The 26700-nt window shown below is 42.5% G+C and overlaps 1 protein-coding gene across 1 annotated transcript; it reads left to right on the top strand.

Moving 5' to 3' along the window:
* The first annotated feature begins 20632 nt into the window (after positions 1–20632).
* LOC127396013 (glioma pathogenesis-related protein 1-like) lies at positions 20633–24603 on the top strand. Its single transcript, XM_051643562.1, is given in 5 exon segments — positions 20633–20645; positions 20648–20811; positions 22994–23236; positions 23646–23758; positions 24498–24603. Coding segments are annotated over 5 exon segments (639 nt in total).
* Positions 24604–26700: the final 2097 nt, after the last annotated feature.

The raw sequence follows: 26700 nt of genomic DNA, 5'->3' as shown, positions 1-26700 counted from the left end.
ATTGACTCCTCCCCAAACTCTGGAAGGGAACATGTTATATAGGAATCTAATCAAATTATATAAAAGGCTTAGCAAAACAAGTTAAAGAAGCTGCTTATGTTCCTGTCCAGACTTGGGAAGGGGTCAACTGGACTAACTGGTTTTAGTTTTTGATTGGGTTTTTGGTTTTGTTTTCCTTTACTAGGGGGAGTTGGGGACTGGTTTTATTTAAGTGTTGGAATTATTTTATTAACTTATATTTCACCTTTTATTATGTCCATATGTAATCTAATGTCCAACAGGGCAGTGAAGAGAACTTTGGAAAAGAGGATAAAAACAGAATAGATGTTTAAGATACCTTATAAGATGAAAGTTCTTTAATGCACTGTTTAATGTTTATGCAAAATATTGAAAGTGCAATGGCTCTTTTTCATGGATATGTGTTTGAACTTCTTAATGTAGTTTAGTGTTATTAAATACATAATTGCAATTTTTGTAAGCAACTTCCAGAGAGAAGAACCCCAAAAAGTTATTAGGTATCAATTTGGTGAGAGCCACGAGGTGAAGTGTGGAGAACTGGCCTTCAAAAAAGTATGTCTCTCAGGAAAAATTGACTGCAATAGAGAGATGTAACAGAAAAAATAAAATAAAAATAAAGGAAAAAATGGTGGCAATACTGCAGGGTAGGGGCTGCGGCTGGGACTTTATCATGGGCTGCGTGTGGCCACTGGGAGCGGTGACCTAAGACTTATAAAGCAATGAATGTGAGGCCCATAATGACAATTGTTGTGTGTCGTTACCATGTTCATTGTCTGCTGCTGCTGGTGCAAAGGAGGGAGAAGAAAAGAATCATAGAATCATTATGGTTGGAAGGGACCTTAAAGATCATCAAGTTCCAACTGCCCTGCCATGAACAGGAAACCCTACCACTAGACCAGGTTGCACAAAACCTTGTCCAGCCTGGCCTTAAAACTTCCAGGGATGGGGCATCAACAACCATCCTGGACAAACCATTTCAGTTCCTCACCACTCTTATAGTAAAGAATTTCTTCGTAATATCTAACCTAAATCTCCCCTCTCTCCATTTAAACCATTATCTCTTGTCCTATCACTCTCTTCTCTGATGAAAAGCCCCTCCCCAACTTTCCTGTAGGCCCTTTTCAAGTACTGGAAGGCCGCTACAAGGTCCCCTTGAAGCCTTCTCTTGTCTAGGCTGAACAAACCCAATTTTCTTAGCCTGTCTTCATAAGAGAGGTGCTCCAGCATTAGATCATCTTGTTGGCCTTCTCTGGACCCTTTCCAATAGGTCCATATTTTTCTTGTGCTGAGGGCACCAGAACTGTACACAGTATTCCAGCTGTGGTCTGAAAGAAGACAGAAGAGAAAAGAAAAGAAGACAAAAGAGAAAGGAGAAGGAAAACCAAATAAAAGGAGCCGAGCTGAAAGCAGCCTTCACTGAGATCACCACAAGCCATGACTTTGCCACCACATGTGGGTACAGTGAAGAAAACAGCTCGTCAGACCCCTTGCCTCTCCAGTGCTCCTGAGATCATTGAGAAAGAAGAAAAGGAAAAAAGTTCTTAAGGGCGATAGGTGAGAGTGGCCCTGCAACCCGTGCCGTGCCCAAACTCCAAACACAGTGGTCACTGTGTGCCCAGGCAAACAGTAGCTCAGCTACCAGCCAGAGGCACGGATGAGGAAAACAGCCTGCTACAGCCTTGTCACCCCTGCTGTCTCTGCTGCTGGTGCTGCACTTACTCCATTTGTGCCACTGCTGCCATGACTTGCCTCACCTGGCTCCAGGAGGATGTGAACATAACATTGCTATTCAAAGCTTTCATCTCTAATGCACTCTCGCCCCGGGTGTGTAATTTGCCTCTCACTTGCACTCACTTCTGTCGACCCGCAAGGGAAAGCCTCGGGCTCGTAACCAACATCTCTGTTATTGGTTTAATGCATACACATTCCCTGGTGTATTTACGACATCTCTTTCTGCTCTCCACTGTTCTTTTTGATATTTTAGTAAAAGTTGAAACTTGCCTGTGTATATGTGTGTGTGTGTCATTTCAAGAGGTACTTATGAATGGGTTATACATCCAGAGGAAGCAAGCTGGTTCCCTGCCAGGAATGGACCCTCCAAAATAATTAAAAGGCTATCCTGAATATATAATTTGGTGTCAGAAAATCCTGATAAACAAACAGGGTGATTGCGCCCTGAGATAAGGCAGTTTCGACTCAAAACTGGGTTTGGACAGTGACAGATAGGCTGTCATCAACCACATGAAGTTTAACAATGGCAAGTGCCAGATTCTGCACTTGGGACAGAATCACAGAATCATAGAATCATCATGTTTGGAAAAGACCTTGAAAATAATCAAGTCCAACCATTACGTAAACCCACCAATCATAACCTAAATATACCCATTCAGTACTTAAATCATGTTGCTAAGTGCTATATCTATGTTTCCTTTAACATGCCAGGGATAGGGACTCCACCACTTCTCTGGGCAACCTGTTCCACTGTCTAACCATTCTTTAAGTAAAAAAATTCTTTCTAATATCTAGCCTAAAACTCCCCTGGCACAGCTTTAGGCCTTCTCCTCTCATCCTGTCATTATTCACTTCAGAGAAGAGGCCAGCTCCCACCTCCCTGCAATCTCCTTTCAGGCAGTTGTAGAGAGCAATGAGGTCTCCCCTCAGTGTTCCTTTCTTCAAAATAAACAATCCCAGTCCCCTCAGCCTCTCCTGACAGGACTTGTTCTCCAGACCTTCCATCAGACCTTTCTGGACATGTTCCAGCAACTCAACATCTGTCTTGTTATGAGTGGCCCAGAACTGCTCATAGTACTCGAGCTGTGGCCTCACCACTATCAAGTACAGGGGCATAATCACCTCTCTACTCTGGCCGGCCACACTATTCCTGATGCAGGTCAGGATGCCATTGGCATTCTTGGCCACCTGGGCACACTGCTGACTCATGTTAAGCCGGCTGTCAACCAGCACCCCCAGGTCCTTCTCCACCATGGAGCTTTCCAACCACTCCTCCCCAAGCCTGTAGCTTTGCTCAGGGTTGTTGTGACCAAAGTGCAGGACCTTGTTAAACCTCATACAATTTGTCTTGGCCCATCTATCCCGTCTGTCCAGGTCTCTCTGCAGAGCCTTCCTACCCTCAAGCAAATCTACACTTCCATCCAGCTTAGTGTCATCTGCAATCCTACTGAGGAAGCACTCAATCCCCACATCTAGGTGTCCTGGTTTGAGCCAGGATAAAGCCAGTTTTTCTTTTGCTGATTCCTTTTTTCCATTTCAGTGAGCTTTCTTCAAGTATCAACTGCGTGTTCTGCTAGGTTGATAAGACACTGGAATGTTTTTATAATTGCTGGGCCCTCAAGGTCGTGCCTTTGCTCTGCGGGCTCAGACACTGTGGGGGATTTGTGACCCCCCGTGGGAGGCTGGGTTAGACGAACAGCAAAACTGGCCAGTTATATTCCATCCCATATATCTACGTAGGCTCGGGGGAAGGTCAGAGATGACAGAAGAAAACTTCCTTCCTTCCTGCTTCGCTCTCTCGCCGCTTCGCTTTGCCTCTCTGTCTCCCTTCCTTCTTCTCTCTCTCTCTCTTTCTTTTGTTCGTGGCCGGCATCTGGGAAAACACCATCTGCCCATCATCGTCGACCCATCGACCTCAAGCCCTTCTGACCCTTGTAACTCTCTGCCTTTCTCCAGGAGCAGCTTCGGGATTCCTCGAAATTGTCTCATCTGAGGGAAGTGCTGTGGGAGTTGCTGGGGGTGAGGGGAGGCAAGAGGCTTCTACCCACACCTTTGTATAATCACAGAGAGTTACGAGGGTCAGAAGGGTGTCATCTAGACTTTTGAGTGTCTACGTGATGCAGCAGTCTCTGACTGCATCCTTCTAGATTATGGCATTCACTGAAGCTCCATCCGAATGCAATTTAAAAACTTCTCCTCTCCTCTCCTCTCCCCTCCCCTCCCATCCCTTCCCCTCCCCTCCCTTCCCCTCCCCTCCTTTTCCTCTAATGTAGTCCAAGAGATTTTTTAAAAATGCCTTGTGCAGAATGTGTACTAAATAAATTTAAGAAAGAGAATATGAAGGGTGAGTTGTGTTGTATTCTGGACCCAGATGTCACCTAGCTTTATATCTCATGTTCATTTAACCCTCTGAGTTTATTTTAATAAATCACCTCTAGTTTGACATAGACAAAGGATGGAAACTAGCTAACTCATTTTCAGCAACTTATGCTCTATTAGTAAGGTGCCCATTTTTATTGTGTTTAAAATTTACACCACTGTTTAAGAAACACCAATAGTACCTCAAGTAGGTATAGAGATGACAGCCCTCTATAGAGAGCTTGGATTTTATAGACTTTTTTTTTTGTTTCCTTTTCTATATATCAGTGCAGGTTTGGCATGTGACATGAGGTATCTTAAGTGGATAATGCATTACTGTGCAATACATAAAAGCTTACAGAAGGGAATAATAGCTTACAAACTCAACAAAATATAGCCATGATTTAAAATCTTGTGAAAAATACATTCTAAAATACAACAGATTAGAGCTCATTAATCGGAGATTTATTCCACAATTACGACTCTGAGAAGTGAAGTTAGCTTTAGATTTCTATTTGTGTAATAATTAAGACAATTGTTTTAAATGCACAGCTCCTGTGATCCATTCAGAAGGAAAAAGAAAAATAAAATTATCACAGCTCAAAGGTCAAATAGCTAGGTTTATGTAAATAGGTTACATTTCTGCATTGCTTTCCGTAATACATAAAACAAAAAGCAATAGTTACCTAAACATATATGAGCACAAAGAACTTTATAATCTACATGGATAGAATCCTCCAACTCCATAAAGACGAGCTTCTTAAAACTAAAAATACAACACAACAGAATACAGCTGAGGCTCTAAGTATAAGAGCAAGGGAAAGTTAAAGAGATAAATGTGTTTAGAAAATATAGAAGGTCTTGCATTGTCATATATTCTGCAGTCTGGATGGTGAAAGGTTTAGTAAACTTAAACTGAGACAAGTTTTAATTTTTAGTGTTACATCAAAGTGGAATTTTCAAGACAGAGTTGCAATACCACAGGAATACTCCATGAAAAAGAACACTTTAAAATAATGGATTGTCCTTTTTCTGTTTGTGTACTCATTTCTTCTTAGAAATATTTTTACAGATACACATCAAATTAGTGTGCAAAATCTGACAAGCAGGTGACATGAACTGGCATAATTATACTGGATGTTAGAAAAAAAAGATACAAGACTTATGTTCAAGCAGTGCCTAAAGGTATTTTTCTTCTATCTGTTTAATTAGTGTTACAACTATGTGACCAAGTTTCTTTCTCATTTAGGTCACTCGTAATTTTTTGTATGTTTTGCATTTATAGAGTTCTAATGTGACATGTAAAACCTAGGTATTTGATTTGTGTTATGTTCACTCAGTGGGGTATTGACACTAGGAATAACACTAATGAAATTTCATGTATCTTTTGAGGTGAAAGTTGAAGAATTTTTACACATTTCTTTACAGAACAGTAATATTCATATAATTTTTAAGCATTTTTTTAATAAAGTTTGACTTAGTTTATGTAATTCAGTTTATTCTTTAAATATGGAGTCTCCATATGTATTGTATCATACTTTGAGAGTTACTGTTAAGAATTACTGTTAAGAATTCAGATCCTCAAAGGTATTTAGAATATTTCCCAAGGATTTTAATTTAAAAAAAAAATACATAAAGAAGATATAACTTGTAGTTTATATTGCTAAATCTCAGAAGGGAGAGGAAGCTACTGTGTCTTCCTTGTGGTTTAGGATATTTCACATTTTTTATGCATGAGGAGCAAAAATAATGAAAAAATATAATTTAAGATAGAAGATTTATTATTGATATGAAATATTGCAGAACTTCAAATGAAAAATGTAATAATTTAAATATTTATTTTATAAAAATCTACAGAACCACCCCCATAATTCACACTGAAGTTCTCATTGCAAGTACAAACATATAATGAGAGTTATTGTGGGATAAAAAGACAAGGGGGACAAAGAATTCTCTGTTGCTAGTCTAAGTTACACTTCATTGGTGTATTTAGTCTGGCTGAGATGGGGTTAATTTCCTCTATATCAGCCCTCATAGTGCTGTCCCTTTATTGATAGCTAGAAAGGTGTTGGTAATTGAGCAGTGTTCACATAACATTAAGGCTGTCTCGCCAGAATTTCTCCTTGTGGGAAACTGGCTTGCGACACTCCTTCACCCCCAAAGGCCAGCAGGCTGGAAGTGGGCAAGAGCTTGGGAGGGAACACAGTCAGGACACTGACTCCAATTGACCAAAGGTATATTGGGTTCCAGGACCATAGCAACAAAAGTCCAGGTTGATGGGGACACTAACCTGCTGTCAGTGAAGGAAGTGTTGGTGTGTCAACAATTACAGGAGCCCTGCGCATAATCTAACTGGACTTCTCCAAGGCTTTTGATGTGGTCAAAACAGCCTCCCCACAGCCTTCTCTTGGAGAAGCTGACTCATTACAGCTTTGACAAGTGGTCTGGGTGGTGGGTGGGGAACTGGCTGACAGACCATACCCAGAGGGTGATAGTAAATAGTTCCTCCTCAAACTGGCAACCTGTCACAAGTGGGGTCCCCCAGGAATTGCTATTGAGCCCAATCCTGTTTAACATATTCATAAGTGACCTGGATGTTGGGATCAAGAGCACCCTGATGATGTTTGCTGACAACACCAACATGAGCTGAGGTTAACAATCCAGAAAACAGAGACACCCTCCAGGTTGACCTGGGCAGGCTGGAGGAGTGGGCTAGCAGGAACCTTGTGAAGTTCAGTGGGGAGAAGTGTAAGGTCTTGCACCTGGGAACAGATAACAATGAAGTGTAGTTCAAATTGGGATCCACCTGGCTGGAGCACAGCCCTCTGGGAAGGGATCTAGGGGTCTTGGTGGATAACAGGCTCAACATGAGTGAACAGTATGCTGCAGCATCAAAAAAAGCCAAGAGGATGCTGGGCTGCATCAACAAGGGCATCACCAGCAGAGATAAAGAAGTAATCGTCCCAATCTACTCAGCGCTTATCAGACCACACCTGGAGTACTGTGTTCAGTTCTGGTCCCTGCTCTACAAAAAAAGATGCAGACATGGTGGAGAGAGTCCAGAGAAGGGCCAAAAGGATGATCAAAAGACTGGAGGACCTGCCATATGAGGATAAGCTGAGAAAACTGGGTTTGTTCAGCCTTGAGGAAAGAAGGCTTAGGGAAGATTTCATTACCATGTTCCAGTACTTAAGGGGTGGCTAAAAATAAATGGACATTCCCTATTTACAAGAGTCACATGGAAAAGACAAGGAGTAATGGGCACAAGTTGCTCCTGGGGAGATTCCAGTTGAACACAGAGGTGAATTTTTCACCATGAGGACAGTCAAATATTAGAATAGTCTCCCAAGGGAAGTGGCAGATTCCCCCACATTGGACGGTTTTAAGTCTCAATTTGACACAGTGATGAACCATCTCATATCAACTATAGTATTACCTCGAAAGGTTGGACCAGATGATCCTTGAAGTCTCTTCCAACCTGACATTCTGTGATTCTATGATATTACACACCTTACAGCATCTGCTCAACAATAGAAGCTAAAAGAAAGGAGTTAAAGGTGCTGGGAGACATTTGTTATTATGATACTTGTATTCCAGAGCAACTGCTATGCATACTGATGACCTACTTTGTGGGAAGTGGCTGGCCAATCACCTGCTGATGGATAGTGAAGAATAAGTCTTTTGTTTTCCTTTGCTTTTCTGTGTGGCCTTTACTTTTATTTATTTATTGAACTGCCTTTATCTTGACCCATGAGTTCTTTTTCCTCTTATTTTCCCTCCCTCTGTCCCGTTGAGGAGAGTAGTGACAGAACAGAGTGGTGGGCACCTGGCAAGCAGCCAAGATCAACCCACAGACATTCTAAAAGCATAATGAAGTTTTCAGTTACAAGCAAACAAAATAATCCTTTTGAAGCACTAATTGTAGTGCAGTTTTCTGAATTAGTGCCATTATTTTTAAATTAAACATTTTAAAATAAATGTGAAAGGTATGGTTTGTTAGGGTTTTTTTTTCTCCCATTAGATAATTACAATGGAATGGTTTTTCAAGGGCTGGTTTCTTTGGTGTTGGGTTGTTGGTTTTTTTCCATTGATCTGCAGATTCTGAGACTTGAAATGTAGCTAAAGAATCCTTTGAAAAGTAACAAAAAAAACACCTGTACAGAAGGGACAGATATAGAAGCACAAATATAGAAACCCTCCACAACTAAACTCAAAACCCTTTAAGAGAAAATTGTACAGGAGAAAGAAGTAGTGAACTGAATTAAATCTACTGTGCTCCATAACAAAACAAGATGCAGGAGAAGAGAATAAGCTTTTTTTTTTATGCATCCAGATTTTAAAAACTGACAGTGTTCCATAGAGCTCAGGGAGACATGTGGTGGAAAAGAAGAAGGTAGTGTGAGCTATAATCAAGCTTTCTAGTTACTCTTTTAGTAGTTGAATTTTATTTTTAAACATTGTTTATTGTATGCAGGTATACATTGACCAGCTGTTCAACTGCAGAACCTCTTATACACAATCTTTTTTTTTTTTAAATAGCTCCTCTTCTTTGCCTTATGTATTGCTTATACATAACATTTTTTTCAGCAACATAGAATGGAAGGAGGAATTTTAAAGAGTAAAGGCATCCACAAATAACGTTACAAAGAAATGTAAGAAGCTGATTCTTATTCAAGTTGTTTGTTAATAGGTCTTACTACTCACCTGAAGGATTTTTTAGTCACAGAAAAAGTAATCTTTGAAAGATGATTGATTTGCAGGTTACTAAAGGTGTAAGTGTTGTGTGTATAGCTGTGTCATTAACTTCTACTAGCTGCCTTTGTTCTCCAATATTCTCCTACTAAAAGTACACTGGAAGCTGACCACCTTCTAAATACATGGTGGATCTTCCGTAAATTGAAATGCAGTCATACCTGGAGGCTTGCCTCAGACCACAAGGAGTGTGGAGAGGGACAGTGGCTAGCTACTGGAAAGCAGTGGAGAGGGTTGTGTGAGAGGGTGAGTGTGAGGGGAGGAATCGGTAAAACCAGTCAGTGAAGAAAGGAGGGTTAAGTATGGTTTCCACTCACACAAAAGCTGTTGCCAGGAGGACTGTGGCAACCCAGATGGAGGTCCCTCACAGACATCTGAGGGTCCAGGTCTCTGGCTGCAGGGAGCTCCTGAGCCTGTCGTTCATTCCGGAAAATGGCAGAGAGACTAGTTGTGTGAGTGCAAGCAGATAAATTATTTACTTGGCATCGCTGCACAGCCAAAGGAAGAAGTAGACAGGCTAAGGAATATCAGAGAGTGTGAGAGGGACATAGACCATTGGTGTCATGACTTAGCCTCCCTGAAACAGGACTAACAGTCAGGAGGGGTTCATCATGCAGAGCACTCCCTGTCCCCTGTCCACCTGGCCAAGCATGGTGGCCTACAGGATAGCGAGCAATGGCAACAAGTTCCTGCACAGTGCAAAAGATGTGGTGTGTCCCTAGGGTAACTATTCCACCTCCCAAGGTGACCTTGCAAAACAGATATGATGTTCTACAAGAGGAACCAAATGGTGATGAGGATGATGGTTCACCAAACTTGGAGATGCCAAGTCAGACTGTGCCTCTCATCAAAACCACCTCAGTTAAGAAAAAAAGGTGGGTCTTTGTCATAAGTGACTCACCTCTAAAGGGAGAGGAAGGCCCTATATGCAAGCCAGACACACTTAGGGAATTCAGCTGCCTCCCTGGGGCCAGGATTAAGGATACATGGATGAAACTCCATACCCTAGTTCAGTCCTCTGATTACTACCCATTACTGATGTTTCAAGTAGGCAGTGATGAGGTAGCTACCAGAAATCTAGGGGCAATGAAGAAAGACTTCAAGGCCCTGGGACAGCTGGTTAAGGGATCAGGAGCACAAGTAGTGTTCTCCTCTATCTCACCAGTTGCAGGGATTGATGAGGGGATAAACAGGAACAGACTCCTGGCTCTGAGACTGCTGCATCTGGCAGGACTTTGGTTTCTTTGATCATGGATTGATCTACAGGACACCAGGCATGCTGGCAACAGGTGGGGAAAGGCTAACCTGAAGGGGGAGAAGGATCCTGGGACAACATTTAGCAGGGCTCATCAAAAGGGCTTTAAACTAGATTTGAAGGGGAATGGGGATGAAATCAGGGTTACTAGAGTGGAGCCTGGGAGCTGCATGCCAGTGCTTGTGGGTAACAGTGCTAGCAAGTTCTTGCAATCTGTTGACCCAGTGGAGGTGGGGTATGGTGATCCATGTAGTAGAAAAGACATGAGGGGCAGTGATAGGTTGGTAACTGAAGAAGTGTCTGAGCATGGTCAGGTGGGACTCAGTGCTTATTCCCCCTCAAAAATGGCAGGACAATTAGCTCAGCTGAAGTGCATCTCCAGCAATGCACACAGCATGGGAAGCAAACAGGGATAGCTGGACGCCATTGTACAGTAAGAAAACAATTACATAGTTGCCATCATAAAAATGTGGTGGGAAGACTTGCACAACTGGAGTGCTGTGATTTATGGCTACCATCTTTTCAGAATGGGTATGCAAGGAAAGAATTGTGATGGTGTGGCACTCTATCTTAAGGACAGATTTAAATGCCCAGAACTTAACAATGTGAATGACAGTGTTGAGTGGCTATGGGTAAGAATCAAGAAGGCTAATAAAGTAGACATGTTGGTGGGAATTTGTTATAGACCCCCCCAGCCAGGATGCAGAGGCTGATGAAATATTCTATAAGCAGCTGGTGGAGGTCTCACAATCACTCACCCTTGTTCTCGTGGGGGATTTCGACTTCCCAGATGTCTGCTGGAAATATAACACAGCAGAGAGGGAACAGGCCTGGAGGTTCCTGGAGTGTGTGTAAGACAACTTCATAACACAGCTGGTAAGGGAGCCAATAGGGGAAAGCACCCTATTGGACCTGCTGCTTGTTAACATGGAAGACCTTGTGGGGAAAGTAAAGGTTGGAGGTTGTGTTGGGCAGAGTGATCATGATACAATAGCATTTTCAATATGTGTTGAAATTAGGAGGGTTCTCAGCAAAACCTCTACCTTGGCCTTCTGGAGGGTTGACTTTGGTCTGTTCAGGATGCTGGTTCAGAGAGTCCCTTGGGAAACAGCCTTGAAAACAAAGGGGCCCAGGAAGGCTGGCCTTACTTTAAGAATAAAATTATGAAGGCACAGGGGCAGGCTGTCCCTATGTACTGACAAATGAGGGTGGTGGGAAAGAAGACTGGCCTGGTTGAGCAGGGAGCAAGAACTCAGGGGAAAAAAAAAAAAGCGTATCAACTTTGGAAAAATGGGCAGATGTATCAGGAAGCATTTAAAGATATTGCAAGGTCATGTAGAAAGAGAATGAGAGATGTAAAAGCTCAGTTAGAACTTGATCTGGCCATTTCTGTTAAGGACAATAAAAAGTGTTTTTATAAATACATTAATAATAAAAGGATGGCCAGAAAAAATGTCTATTCCTTATTAGATAAGGGAGCGAACATAGTAATGGAAGACAATGAAAAAGCTGAGGTATTAAACACCTTCTTTGCCTCAGTCTTTAACAAGAAGACTGGCTATCCTCAGGACAACTGAGCTCCTGAGTTAGTAGACAGGGATGGGTAGCAGAATACCCCTCCTGTAATGCAGGAGGAAGTAGTTAGTGGCCTGTTGAGCCACTTAGATCCTAACAAGTCTATGAATCCAGATGGGATTCATCCTAGGGTGCTGAGGGAGCTGGCAGAAGAACTGGCTTAGCCACTCTCCGTCATTTATCACTGGTCTTGACTAATCAGGGAGATCCCAGATGACTGCAGGTTGGCCAGTGTGATGCCCGTCCACAAGAACTGCTGGAAGGCGGATTGGGGAAACTATAGGCCTGTCAGCCTGACTTCGGTGCCTGGCAAGATTAATGAGCAGATCATCCTGAGTACCATCAAGTGGCATGTGCAAAACAAGGGGACCAGGCCCAGTCAACATGGGTTTAGGAAAGGAAGGTCCTGCCTAACCAAACTGATCTCCTTCTATGCCTCGGTGGCCCACCTAGTGGATGAGGGGAAGGCTGTGGATGTGGTTTACCTTGACTTCAGCAAGCGCTTTTACACATTTTCCCACAATATTTCCCTGGAAGAGCTGGCAGCCAATGGTTTGGACAGGTGCACCCTTCACTGGGTTGGATGACTGGGCCCAGAGAGTGGTGGTGAATGGTGCTGCATCCAGCTGGCATCTGGTGACTAGTGGTCTCCCTCAACCACCACTACTGGGCCGAGTTCTATTCAACATCTTTATTGATGACCTGTAGGAGGGGATTGAGTCTACCCTTAGTAAATTCAGAGATGACATCAAGTTGTGGGGGAGTGTCCATTTGCTGGAGGATAGGAAGGAGCTACAGAGAGACCTGGACAGATCTGGGTTGATGGGCTGAGGCCAATGGCATGAAATTTGACAAAACCAAGTACAAGGTCCTGCACTTTGGCCACAATAACCCCAGGAAACGCTACAGACTTGGGGAAGAGTGGCTGGAGAGCAGCCCAGCAGAGAGGGACCTGGGAGTACTGGTTGACAACCAGCTGAACATGAGTATCACCATTTGACTCAGGTTCAACAACAATGCTCTCGATCCCCTCCCCCTCCCACCCAGGTAGGGAAGGAGAGAGAGAAAAAAAGAGAGAGACTTGGCTGGATTGAAAACACAGTATTAATTAAATATGAATTATATAAGAAAATATATTCAATAATATACAAATATGTTCAGGTATGTGCAAAAGCCTCTTGCCTCCCCTCACCCCCAGCAACTCCCACAGCACTCTCCTTAGCCGTGAACAGTACCGAAAAATCCTGGACTGCTGCTGGAGAAAGTGGGGAGTGATGAGGGTCAGAAGAGCTTGAGCCTAAGGGTCAACAGTGATGGATGGACAGAGTCCTCCCTGGATGCTGGCCATATATGGAAGAGAAGGGAAGAAGAAGCAGGAAGGAAGTTGTCTTCTGTGATCTCTGAGCTGATGTAGATATATGGAACGGAATATCTCTGGCCAATTTTGCTGTCTGTCTAATTCAGCCTTCTACAGTGGGGTTATAGATCTCCCCATAGTGTCTTGTGACCTTGAAGACCCAGCAGTTAGGAAAACATTCCTCTCTTATCAGCTTTAGTCAGAAGGCTCTGAGGCTAGTTAAAAAAAAGCTTACTGAAGGAAAAAAAAAATCAGTAAAAAGAAAATTGGCTTCATCCTGGCTCAAACCAGGACATTCCACCCCTTATTGCATACCATATATTACATATAGGCTCTACATTTTACCAGCTGGCAAATTAAGGATTCTCCCTGGAGTCAGATTACCTTGAGGTACACATAGTACTCCACCATCCTCCATCATCACACACCAGGTATGTCCAGACCCCTGAGCAAAAGCAACACTCCAGGCAGGTTTACCTTTGCCTGAGGCAGGATAGACCCAAACACTTTTACCCAGCAGGTTTCTCTCACATACCACAGGGACTTTATGCCCATCTGCAGTATGTAAACGGTCTGACTGAGCAGGAGCAGCCCAACTGATGGATCCCCTGGTGCTTTCTGCCAGAGGCTCCAGTTGGAACTGTTGTGTCTGGCTGCAGTGCAGAGCACATTCTTGATGTCTGGCCCCACTCGAACTGGTCCACTGGCCATTGCCTACACAGTCTCCTTTTTAATCTTCTCAAAAGCTTTCAGTTGGTCAGGACCCCATTTAAAGTCACTCTTCTTTTGGGTCACGTCATAGAGAGGTTTCACAATTTCACTGTAACATGGAATACGCATTCTCCAGAAACCAACAGTCCCTAGAAAGGTTTGAGTGTCCTTTTTAGTAGATGGCGGGACCACAGCTGTTATTTTGTTAATCACATCCATTGGGATCTGGTGACATCAGATGGGGTTCACCTCCCCATCTGTTTGACATCTTATTCTTTCTGTCAGTCATTTGTTCAACAGCTGAGGTGTGGAACTGATGGGAATCAGAGATTATGTTTCCATACTGTTGTGCTTTGAAAGCCAACTCACTCACAGTTGGTCTTGTGTAATCCTCAAAGCATCCCATGAAGGAGAGTACACGGGCATGTGCTTCTGGTACAGCCTGTGCAAACCTCTGGACATTTATGTGTCACACAGAACATCATAAGGGTTTGCAAGTCCATCTTTATCATAGATCACCTCTCGCACAGCTATTTCTCTCAAATATGTGATGGATTTCTCAAGAGTGGGTGTTCTGCTTTGGTGCCATTCGATGTCACCCTTGTGGGGGTATCTCTCTCTGACAGCCGAAAGAAGCCGGTCCCACAGGGTGGTAGTTCCCATCTTACTACTAAGTGCTCTATCAATACCAGCATTTCTGTCCAAGGATCTCAGCTGCTTGGCTTCTCTCTCACCCACCTTGTAGGTTTCAACACCACTATCAAAGTATCAGAGCAGCCAAGGAAGAATTCCCTCACCATCAGTGTGGGTGAAGTCCTTTCTCACGAGGTGCAGTTCTTTCATAGAGAAAGGCTGGATAAGGTCATTGTTGTCATCTAATTGAGGAGGGCCTGCTGCTCTATCTGCTTGAGAGTGGTCTGATTTTTTATCTGTTTGAGAGGTATCTGCTCCATCAACTCTGTCACCTCAGTTTCAGCCTCTGTTATTTTAAGAAACTCTGGATGTCTCAGGGAGGAGCATTTTGCCTTTGCCTTGCTCCTGGTCACAGGATGAACCAGCTTGATTTGAAAGGGAGTGGACTTTATCTTTGTAGAAGCTGTTGTTTTTGTAGCAGCACTTGTAGAACCAGCTGGTTTTGAAGCAGTATGAGTGGTCGTGTCAGCAGCAGTGATGTTGGCAGTATCACGGGTGGCAGCAGCAGTGGCAGCAGCATTGCCTGTGAAGGAGTGGCAGTGAGTGGAGCAACATCTCACCCTATGTATCTACAATACATTATAAACATTCAGCAGAAGCATCCCTACTGCAACAATGCTATTGAAATCAAGAGCTGGGAGATTCAGCTTGAAAGAAAATGGAGAGGTAAAATTGAACCTGCTACTGGCATTACCAACATGGACCGTTCCATTTACTTTAGGAGTGGTACCATTAGGATTCATACTGTAACTGTACACATACAGTGCCCCTATAAAGAACAGTATCATAACCCCTAGGATCAAAACATTCCTCTCTTATCACTTTAGTCGGAAGGCTCTGTGACTAGTTAAAAGAAAGCTTATTGAAGGAAAAAAAATCAGTAAAAGGAAAATTGGCTTCATCCTGCCTCAAACCAGGACAATGATACAGCAGTGTGCCCAGGTGGCCTGGAAAGCCAATGGCATCCTGGCTTATAACAGGAATAGTTTAGCCAGCAGTACTAGGGATGTGATTCTCCCCCGTACTCTGCACTGGTGAGGACTCACCTCGAGTACTGTGTGCAGTTCTGGTCCCCTGACTTAAAGAAAGATATTGAGGCACTGAAGCCAGTCCAGAGGAGAGCAATGAGGCTGGTGAAGGGACTAGAGGGGAAGTTTTATGAATAGAGGCTGAGGGAGTTGGGGTTGTTTAGCCTGGAGGAGACTCAGGGAGGACCTTATCACTCTCTTCAACTATCTGAAGGGAGGTTGTAGTCAAGTGGGGGTCAGGTGCTTCTCCCAGGCAACTAGTGACAGGACAAGAGGGCATGGCCTGAAGCTGCTCCAGGGGAGGTTTAGTTTGGATATTAGGATGCACTTTTTCATGGAAAGGGTGATTAGACATTGGGATGGACTTCCCAGGGAAGTGGTGTAATCACCATCCCTGGAGGTGTTTAAGGAAAGTCTTGTTGTGGCACTTAGTGCCATGGTCTAGCTGATGTGGTGGTGTTACATCATAGGCTGGACTTGGTGACCTCAGAGGTCTTTTCCAGACTCAATAATTCTGTGATTCTGTGATAAATACTTCAGCATAAATGAATAAAAAACTGTTAAGCAAAAAATGAGATGACTGTTTATTTCATACACCAAGCAGCTGTCAAGCAATATTAATATCCTTTAGTCAATAAAAGACTGTAAAACAGCTGCTGAAAGGTCTATGATAAACAGATGACAAGAGCAGTGGAGTCAAGCGGATATCGATTTATCCACCTTTATACTATTCCTCAAGTTGTGTCCAAGGGGAAAGTCTTGCATTGGAAAATAATTTTTAAAGTGAACTTTCTCCTTTACAGCACACAGAATATTACTGAAAACAGTAAATGTCTATCTGTTTTTTTTTAGTTAGGTGCCAGGCATGTATAGAATGAATGGACCACTATTGGTATCAGGAAGTAAATGGTTGAAAATTGAGAACTTTACTTATGCTGCTAGACTACATAAGACTCCACAGTTTTTTTGAGAGTGCACATGTATTTGTTGTTGGTTTGAAAGAACTGTGCTTAATCAGGTGGTTTGGGGCTTTCTTTTGTGTTTTTTTTGGGTTTTGTGGTTTTTTGGGTTTAGGGTGTTTTGTGTGTGTGGTTTTGTTTTGGTTTACGTTTGGGTTTTTTGTTTGGTTTGGGGTTTTTTTGTTGATTTACAAATTATTGGTTATTGTATTTCCAGAGCAGTGTGAAAATATCAGTTTCAGTGTTGGAACTCGTCCCTTCCTGAACCCTAGGGGTTTGAAGCTGATATGTCTTAGAGGAGATCCTACTACCATGCAACATTTGTTGCTCAAGACTAATTGTCTAACTTTTGTTTTCCATAAAAATATAATGACAGATCCTAAAGTAACTTTCATTTACTCCTCAGGTAAACTTTTGAATAATCACTGTAAAACCAATTTGAATAACATTTGCTTCTGCTCCTGGTTTAGCTGGGTACTAACTGAAATGATTAAGAACTTTAAAGCAGCATACCAAATTTACTTTTCTAATATTGGGCTTTTTTAATATAATTTATGCAATACAATATACTTGCATTAGTCAATTTGTAATTTGGATAATGGAATTAAAGAAAAAATAAAATAAAATCCATATGATTGGAACTTCCTGCATGTGGAATATATGTGAAATTAAATTATAGGGTTGAGATTCTTACATTAATTAGTATATGTCGCAAGCCGGTACCGGGGGGCTACCGGCTGTCAGGATACTTTTGCGACTCCCCCTCTCAATGTGGAGGGGTTTGTGAATGAGCCCGAGGGCCACACGCGGCGCTGCCTCTCACGGAGCAACGGCCACCGCGGGACCGTGTTTCAGGGTGGTAGCTAGACAGTACCCCCCCCTCCACCACGCTCAGAAATTGCCTCTAAAGCCAAGATTTACTCCACAAACTAACTGGTTTATTAAGGGTTAACACAAACCGAGGGATGATGTTTAGGGACAATGCAGGTGTGAATGGCTACCAGGGATATCAATATGTATGTAGTGAGAAAGTGTCCTTTAGGGAGGCAATGCAAAGGTGCTTTTAAGGGAGAGGATTAAGGACCAAAGGGAGGAGGGGAGGAGGGAAGGAAACCCGACGCCAGTCTTCCTTAAGAGGTCGCGCTGTGTGTGCAAGTATGAGCAAAGGAATGTGTGTGTGTGAGGTGATGTTACCCTCCGGCGACTTGTCCAGCGTTGGTCGGTGGCCGGAAGGCAGGACGGCAGGTCCGTGGTGTCGGAGGGGCAGTCTCTCGGCAGCGGGTGCAGCGGCCGCTGGTTTCCCCTCAAGCGGCAGCAACGCGGGGAGGGAGCTCTGGCCCCGACCCCAGGGCTCGGGAACCCGGCACGCTCGGTGCTGAGGCTCAGGCTGGACCCGGGGCAGGCAGGCAGGGTCCCAGCACCAGTGTCCGCAGCAGGGGGGTGTCCCACGCAGAAAGCGTCCGAATGGGCCTCAGGGAGGAGGGAAGGGCTCACCTGCTGCCCTCGCCACCTTTTATACCCCCTGACCCACCGGTCCAGTCAGTGTCACTGTGCAGAGCCAATGAGCGTCCATGAGCCCCACTTTAAGGCAGTGACTGCCAGGGGCACAGGATGGCTTGTCGTCCATCCTTTCTGTCCCAGACCACAGCTGTTGTTTTGGGTTCAGTTGTCCTTGAGAAGCAAGTCTGTTTTAGTTCGTTAGCTGGGGATAATCAGGAGAGGCCTTTGCTGGCTTAAAAGACATTTTGTTTAGATTTATGTGGGGAAGAAAATAACAGTTTCCCACAGTATAGTACTCTCCCAATAGCATGGAATATATCAGCAAAGCTGTTAATTAATTATACACAGCTGTAAGAACCTCTTCAGGACAAAATGGGGCAATTCAGTTGGGGGCCATTCAGTTGTTTAAATAAGAACACGCATTACAGTACAGTATCCTAGGATATCTGAGATCCTTTCACAGGCTTTTAAGAAATGGTCTGAGCTCTACACACAGCCTTGTAGTCTTCTCAATCAACAGTTAATTCTGATATGGGTGATCATTACGTGTCTAAAATGCTATTGGATTCTTCTGCTTGGGCAATGATTTTCACTGTAAAGTGTCCTGATTTGAGTCAGGATGAAGCCAATTTTCTTTTTACTGTTTTTTGTTTTTGTTTTGTTTTTCGTTTTTGTTTTGTTTTTCCTTCAGTGAATTCTCTTATAAACAGCACACTTGCCAAAATTAAAGGCAAGATTTCCAGCTGGTGGACTCATAACACTTGAATGTTTACAGTTACTGCTGAGACAACAAGGTTACCTTACTCCATTTTTTTTTGGATCATCTGCTTCGAACACGAAAGAAGAAGAGTTGTATCTACAGCTCTCCCGTAAGGAGGAATGGACAAGACAGATGTCAAAAATAGCCAAAGAGATTATTCCATCCCATATATACATAACTCTCAATATAAATTGAGGGATCACAGAAGTCAAGCCTCTCTGTCCATGGCTGGCAACTGGGGAGGACTCCATCTATCCATCTCCTTTGATTCCTAGGCCCATGTTTTCCTGACTCCTGTATCTCTTCCCTCAGATGCTCTCTGCTTTGCTGTTATCTCTGGAAGAAGTTTGGGGCTTTTTCAGGACTGCCCTGGCTCAGGGAAATACACTGGGAGTTGCTCTGGGTGGAGGCAAACAATAGGAATTTTGGAAACTCCTAAATAAATCTGTATATACTTGTACATATTTCCTCTTATCACTAGTAGTTCATTGTGAGAATTGTATAATCAGTTTTCAACTCATCTACATATTCAGCAGAGGTGTTCCACACAGCCATCTTGGGGAATCCTCCCACCAGAGATGCAATTCTAACTATTCAGCCAATAATTTCTTTCTCAACTTTGATAAATCTTTTATTTAGTTGTATGATGACTACACTGCCTTGCTGCCATCTGACAGCAGATTAACACTATCCTTCATGCTGAGCTAACAGAAAGCAACAAATTGACTTCCTGAAAATTTAACTAGTACTCAACTTAGATACATTTCTGGGATATTGTACACTCCTTGGCCTCTGCAAAGGCTTTTCATATGCATCCAGACAACAATGTACAGTGACACAACAGATTTGAGCAACCTGATCTACTGGAAGTGTCCCTGCCCATTCAGGGGGCTTGGAACTAGATGATTTTAAGGTCCTTTCCAACTCAAACCATTCTATGATTCTGTGATTTTACCAAACATCTGGCAATATCATGTTTGGCCTTTTTTGTTTTTTCCCTTTTAACACTACCTAATAGCAAGACAACAGCAAAGATGACAGTACATAGCTATTTACGTGTTACCCATATGGCGTCAATCTTCCAAGTACTTTTAAACCAACAGCTTTAAAAGATTTGCACCCTTATATATCATTAGATTATAAACACTTTTATGAATGCTTGGCCCTAAGGCAGAGTTACTGTCAAATCTCCTTTATATGTTTCCTATATATTTTTTCTAAATGGAGCCAACAGTGTCATGTAGCACAGGCAGGTCCTGCAGTGATTTCAGGCTATCAGATAATGGCAAATGGATAAGGAAGAAGAGAATCTGTGCATACTCAAGCTTGGCATTTCCAAATTGTACTTTTGTTACACACCAAACGAGGTCAGAAGGTCTGTTTTGCAGCAAGCTGCGGTTCAGGACCTTTTTTGTTTTTCTCCTGCTGAGGTGCACTTTTCCTAATTCTGTTTATTCTCTGAGTAATTCTGAAATGGAAGCAAGGTACCTGCAAAATAATTGTAACTGAGCTATCAGGTAGTAAAATTAGCTGAATTGCAGATTTGTATTTTGTCAAAGCTGCAATTTCTATGGTTGAAGCAGGTTTTAGGAAAGCTGTTCTGCAGCATCCTTCAGATGAGACCTACAAGCACAGAACAGCTTGGCAGTCCAACAGAATGGAGCACACTCAAAGAAGAGACAGAAGTATTCCTGGAGTGTTGAACCTTGCTGATATGCATGACTGACGCCTGTTTCACAGTTTACACTTTGACAGCCAGCTATGATGTCAGCTAGAGATGTGCCTTATGAAGCAATTTTACTTCCTGTTACTTAGAGATTTTCAAGTGCTTCCATATCCAGCAGACAACCTCTGAAGAGCTGCTTGCCAGTGTTACCTCCAATTAAGAGATTTTTCTTTCAAAATCTGGAAGAGTACTGAAAGCATTGAAGAAAAATGAAAATCACATTTTTTTTGCTCCATTGGTCTTACTGGATCTCTTGACTTGCTGTCATGCTTATCCACAATATCCCTTGCCTGACATAGAAGATGCAAAGTTCATTGAAAATTTTGTGAGAGCTCACAACACATTTCGATCCAAAGTGAATCCACCAGCCAGCAATATGTTGCACATGGTAAGGAAGCGTTGGTGAACTCTTTGAAAATCAATATAGATTGTGCTGCTGATTTAGACCATCTTACTCCTCATTTACTTTTTTTTCCCTTTTAATTATTTCTGTTCTAGATATGTTAGTTCTGTGTAGGAAATAGGCATTAATTTTCACAGTGTTGTTCAGTTTCAATAATTGGAAGGGAAGTCTTTGGGGTGGGATTGGTACTTATCTGTTATATGTTAGTCCAGGTTTCATTCAGGGAAGCTGTTTGATATTAAAAAGCTCCTCAATAGGCAATCTGCACAAAAGGATTTGTTGAAAATCTATCATCTCCCCTTGTTTCTTCCAGTTTAGAACATGTGTTGAAGAAAGATTTGCCAGGACAACTGTTTATATACCTTATCTTCATTTGCTGTAGCAAGGTTTGAAAAGCAGACATACTATCTGGGCTGCAAAGCAGACCTTCCTATAAATACTATGGGTAGCAGAACAGGCCATGAATAGGTCTCATCTGGTTTGGTGGAATACAAAAGGAAAAAGGTAGGTAGATAGCTGAGGGAGGTAACCCCAGTCAGCTCATATCATAACTCTGAGCCCTCCAGGAGTGCTGCCTCTCTGGACAGGAAGTTAAAACCATAAATCACATGCACAGTATAAATCATTTATATGAGAGGAAACTCATAGTAAACGGGTAAAATTCTGACTAGTGATTTTAATTTCTTGCTGTTTTAAACAATGTTTCATTTTAAATGCTAGCACACGAGAACAAATAAGCAGCTCAGACCAAATACCCAGCAAGTTTGGAATAACAGCAGATGTATAGAAACCTCTTGAATCAAAGATGTTGCCTTGTATTTAAAAGCACTTGATAGACTTTTCTTGTATGATTTTTTTTCAGCCTTGAGCTCATCTAAGTTTTTATTGTCCCTAGCATTCTCACAAGTTGTGAGAAGATACCTCCTTGCGTTTGATTTGGACCTGTTAATTCCTAGCTTGCTTTGGTAGTCTCTGTTTTTTGTATTGGAAGGAGTAAGTAATCATTGCTCATTTACCTACTTCACCCAGGATGTCCAGCTGTCTCTGATCAGAGCTGCAGAGCACTCTCTGTTGCTTTATGAAAGCCCTCAATACTTGAGGATGGGCGTCCTCCTCCATGTTCTCTCTGCCCTTTCCATTTCTATTGTCTTCTTCTTAAGGTGGGGTGCTGTGCTGCACACAGCATTTAACAGGACTTGCACAGTGGTGTAATTATATATCTGGTTTTCTCCATTCCTTCTCAAATAATGTATAACATTTTATTTGCTTTTTAGACTACTACTAAACATTGGCTTACAAGTGGCAGTTGCCATCTCCAATCCCATCATCATGAACACAAAGTCAAAGTTGTGTTTTGTTTTGTTTTTTTCTCAAATCCCTTAACTTATATTTTTCCTGCCATTTTATTGCCTGGTCATTCAGTGGCATAAAATCTTTCTGCAAGTCTTCCAGGTTCAGTCAGGATGGGCATGGTTTCTCCTCAGCCCAACAGAGATGAGAGAGCCTTTTCTTTTCTTTGACCACACATTGAGGAGGCAGAAGGGGATGGGGAAGGGAGCAGCTGTGACCTCTCTCCATCCTAGCCAGCAAAACGGAATTTCTATCTGGTCTAGTGATAACTGCAAAGTGCAAATCCCTGGACAGCAAACAGCTTCTAGGCACAAAGTCCCGCAAGCCCCTCTGAATCTGGGAATTTCACCCATTTACCTCCTTTTGGGTACAGCAGCTTAGAGGCTGCAGCCCAGCTCTGCACAGAATCATAGAATTGTAGAATGTCTTGGGTTGGAAGGGACTTTAAAGATCATCTAGTTTGAACCCCCCAGGCATGGGCTAGGACACGTCCCACTAGACCAGGTTGGTCAAAGCCCCATCCAGCCTAGCCTTGAACACTGCTAGGGAAGGGAACAACCTCCTTGGGCCACCTGTAGACATATTTCAACAAGTCAGGACAATGGATAGATAGTACATGTCCTGCAATACGTAGGGGAGAAAAGAGAAAAAATAGAAATGCTATGGGAGTAGAAATGTCAAGTCAGAGAATGAAACGGAATGCAGGGATGGGAAGCAGAAAAGGGAAAAATAATCCTTTCAAGTTTCTGTTATAAATTGTTTGAATTCAGCTAAATAACTGCAGTGCAGGTTATTCTGTTTTCTTCCTTTTCTACAGTCCTGGGATGCTGCCTTAGCTATGACTGCCAAAGCGTGGGCAAAGAAGTGCAAGTTTAAGCACAATATCTACCATATGCCAGGGAAGGTGCACCCCAGCTTTACCCCTTTTGGAGAAAACATTTGGAGTGGCACAGGAACCATCTTCTCTGTGGATGCAGCTGTCAGTGGCTGGTTTAATGAGGTCAGCAGCTATGATTTCAACACAAATAGATGTACTGGCATGTGTGGTCACTACACCCAGGTGAGTCTTATGCACCCAGTGGTTCATGGTGTAATGGTTTCATGGAAAATCCAAGCAGAGGCTTGGAAGACACTGCTTTGAAACATGAATTACAGCAGGGGTTTTCACCCACCAGTTTATTGCTTCGTGATATTGGAAAGAAATGCTCTGAGCCACAGGGATGTCCAAGTCCTCTTTCCAGTAATGGTAGAAAGGGATTAAGCCTTGACAAATTCATGGGTTTGGGGGAGCCATGTAATAAATGCAAAAACATCTATCAATCAGTCATTTGTACCAGCTGCCCTTTGGGTTGCTCCTGTGACAACTGTTCTAAATTTCCACAAGATCCTTCCTTTCTCCTTCCTCCCTTAATGTTTTTGATTTTTCAGTCTTTGAAAAGGTGTATTACACATTTCCTTTTGCCCTTCAGGTCATTTGGGCAGAGAGTTACAAAGTTGGCTGCACAGTTCACTTCTGCAGTACAGTTGAAAATTTTCCAGGACTATTGAGAGAAGCATATTTTGTTTGTGACTATGGGCCAGTGTAAGTTAATTACGGCATTTGTGGGTTTCCTTTATTTTTAAAATATTCTATAACTGACCTGGTATCAGATGCCAACAATCATGGGAGCAGTTGTAACGAATTTCAGAAGAAGCTATGTACATATGTCAGCAGACCAAGGAAAATTTCCTCTGGCCATTGAGAGCAGAATCTTCTGGACATGGCTGGAGCTGCAGAAAATCCCCTTCTTGCAAAAGCAGATGAGCACATCACAGCTGAAATCTGTTTTGACTTCATTCACTGCAGGAAAAGTGGGGAATGTGCAAGCTTGCTGCTTGAGAAAGATTGCATCTTTCTGTGCTCCCACCCAAACTTCAAACAAGGTATTTTAATTGAACAAAATAAAAGGAAGATAATCCTTTAGTCTATCTTGCACCTTAGAATTTCTGAGCTTACCTTTTACAGATTTGTTTTTAAAATAATACGGGTGGATAATGAGGGACTAAAGGCAGATTCTTCTACACTTGCACTGTGTAATACGGTATTGCTTGAGAAGTCTCATTAATTTATAGTGACAAGAGTCATCAGGGAGCTGCTCACCTGGGGCAGTGAGAGCTTTAATCTAATCTAAAAGGTATTTCAAACAATGGCAATGATCAGTTTTTGGAAAAGGGATTTCCTCTCTCCCCCACACACCTCCCTCCAAGTAGCTTTTCATTCTAACATGATTTAAATTGCTTTTCAAACAACTGAGCTAACAAAATATTCTTCTGCTTTGCAGGGGGAATTACCCAAGAAAACCATATAAAGCAGGTCAACCATGCAATGGATGCAGTAATGAGAAGTGTGTAGACAAGCTCTGTGGTAAGACCAAACTGATCAACTGAGAAAACTGCATAGAAATAAAAGTGGCATAATTATCAGTGGAAATATAATGATTAGTCAGTTTGCACCAGTTACATAGTAGGTCTGTAGCCCACCACACAGGAACAGTATGAAACCCAGGTAAGAACAGTCTAAGAAGGAATTAATTGAAATACTTTGCTGTTGAAGGCTCTCAGAGGTAGAAGCCAGAGTGTCTGGGGAAGAGAAATACCACTTAGACTGTTTTCCACTTTTAGTTGATCTGGAAGTCAAATCTAAAAGTTTAGCCCCCAAAAATATTCCCTGTTTGGTTCTTCTTTTTTAGCAGAAATTGTATATTTAACTTCTGCTTTCTTGCTTGTTTACTATGTCCTATCACATTTTCCAGACAACTATAGCTGAAAAGTACACTTACAAATAACTTCCACAGCTTTCTGAAATACAGCAGTGAGAGCTTGTTTTTCCACAGCAGTTTGCAGCTGTGGACCTGTATGTCCCACACATAGCCCTAAATTAGTCAGACATAGTGTCAGAAATTAAAAGATATGCAACAATGTCTCAAATCAAATATGAATTTTAAACAGAGTTTCAATGGGAATGGTCTCTACTAGTCAGGCTCTATATAAGTTTCAGCTTCAGAAACAAGCATTTGGAATTCACATTTCCTTCCATGGTAACATGGCAGACACATCTTGAAGTCTCAGACTGATAAATCACAGGAAAGGCAGAAACATCTCAAAGACTAGGAGGAGGGAGAGGAAGAAGAGAGCTTTTAAAACTTAAGTGCTAGATTATACAATACATTTTCTCCTATAAGGCAAATACGTAATTCCAATAGAATGCACATTGGCTATCCTGCAAATGCATCATAGCTCTTAGGAAAGGTGTGCTTCTGTGATAAATTTAGTAGTTAGTAAACTTTCTTTTGACTAGTAGCAGAGTGTTCCAATTAAGACTGATAGTGGTGGAAAGTTTTTCTAACTGCTGGGTCTTCAAGGTCACACCTTTACTCTGCCAGCTCAGACACTGTGGGGAGATCTATGACCCCCCGTATGAGGTGGAATTAGACAGACAGCAAAACTGGCCAGAGATATTCCTTTCCATATTACCTACGTCAGCTCAGAGGAAGGTCAGAGATCACAGAAGACAACTTCCTTCCTTCTTCTTCCCTTCTCTTCCATGCATGGCTGGCATACGGGGAAGATTCCGTCCATCCGTCACCATCAATCCCCAGGCTCGAGCTCTCCTGAACCTCATAATTCTGTGCTTTGTCCAGCAGCAGTCCAGAATTCTTCAGGACTGTTTGCAGCTAAGAAGAGGGCTTTGGGAGTTGCTGAGAGTGAGGGGAGGCAAGAGGCTTTTGCACACATTTGTATATAACTGTATGTATTTTCTTTTATAATTAGTGTTTAATTTAAGCTGTGTATTTTAGTTTTCAATCCAGCCAAGTCTCTCTCCTTTTCTCTCTCTCTTTCCCTACCTGGCTTGGAGGGCGAGAGGATCAAGAGCATTGTTGTCAAACCTGAGTCAAATGGAGACACCCTCCCTCTACCCCCCACCCAGTTGTGCTGAATTTTCTAGGTTCATCTAATCACCAGTTCAGTTCAAGGTGTGCTGCCCCATTTGCATACCCATCAGGCTGCCTGGATAACCCAAACATACTGGCAACTCTCAGAGGCTGTAAGCAAAGAGGCAGAACAGCTGTCTGAAGGCCCCTGTGAAATAATACATCAACAAAAGGTGCTCCAAGGATTCAGGAACAAGAATGAAAACCAGGTTGCAAACTAAATATTTCCAGGAAGAACACAGGAGAAACAAAGCAAGCTCTGTTTAAAACAATGGGAAGAAATGGTGCTCTTTGCTTTTAATTTCTACAGAACTGAAATTGGTAAAGAGAAGACAATAACATAGCTAATGTATAAAACTGCAGGGAGCCTAGCTAAAAATAAATATGTCTCTGAATAAACAGACCATACTTAATGATCAGAAGAGTGAAATTATTAAATTACCTATGAAAACAACTACTTATGCCTTGCATTTTTCAGGGAAAGGTCAAAGAAATTAATGCTGAAGCTAAACTTTTTTCATATACTGGTATTTCTAAGAGATTTCAGGGAAGA

Source organism: Apus apus, chromosome Z, assembly GCF_020740795.1.
Source record: "Apus apus isolate bApuApu2 chromosome Z, bApuApu2.pri.cur, whole genome shotgun sequence".
Lineage (NCBI taxonomy): Eukaryota > Metazoa > Chordata > Aves > Apodiformes > Apodidae > Apus > Apus apus.
This window is presented reverse-complemented; position numbering and strand designations above follow the sequence as displayed.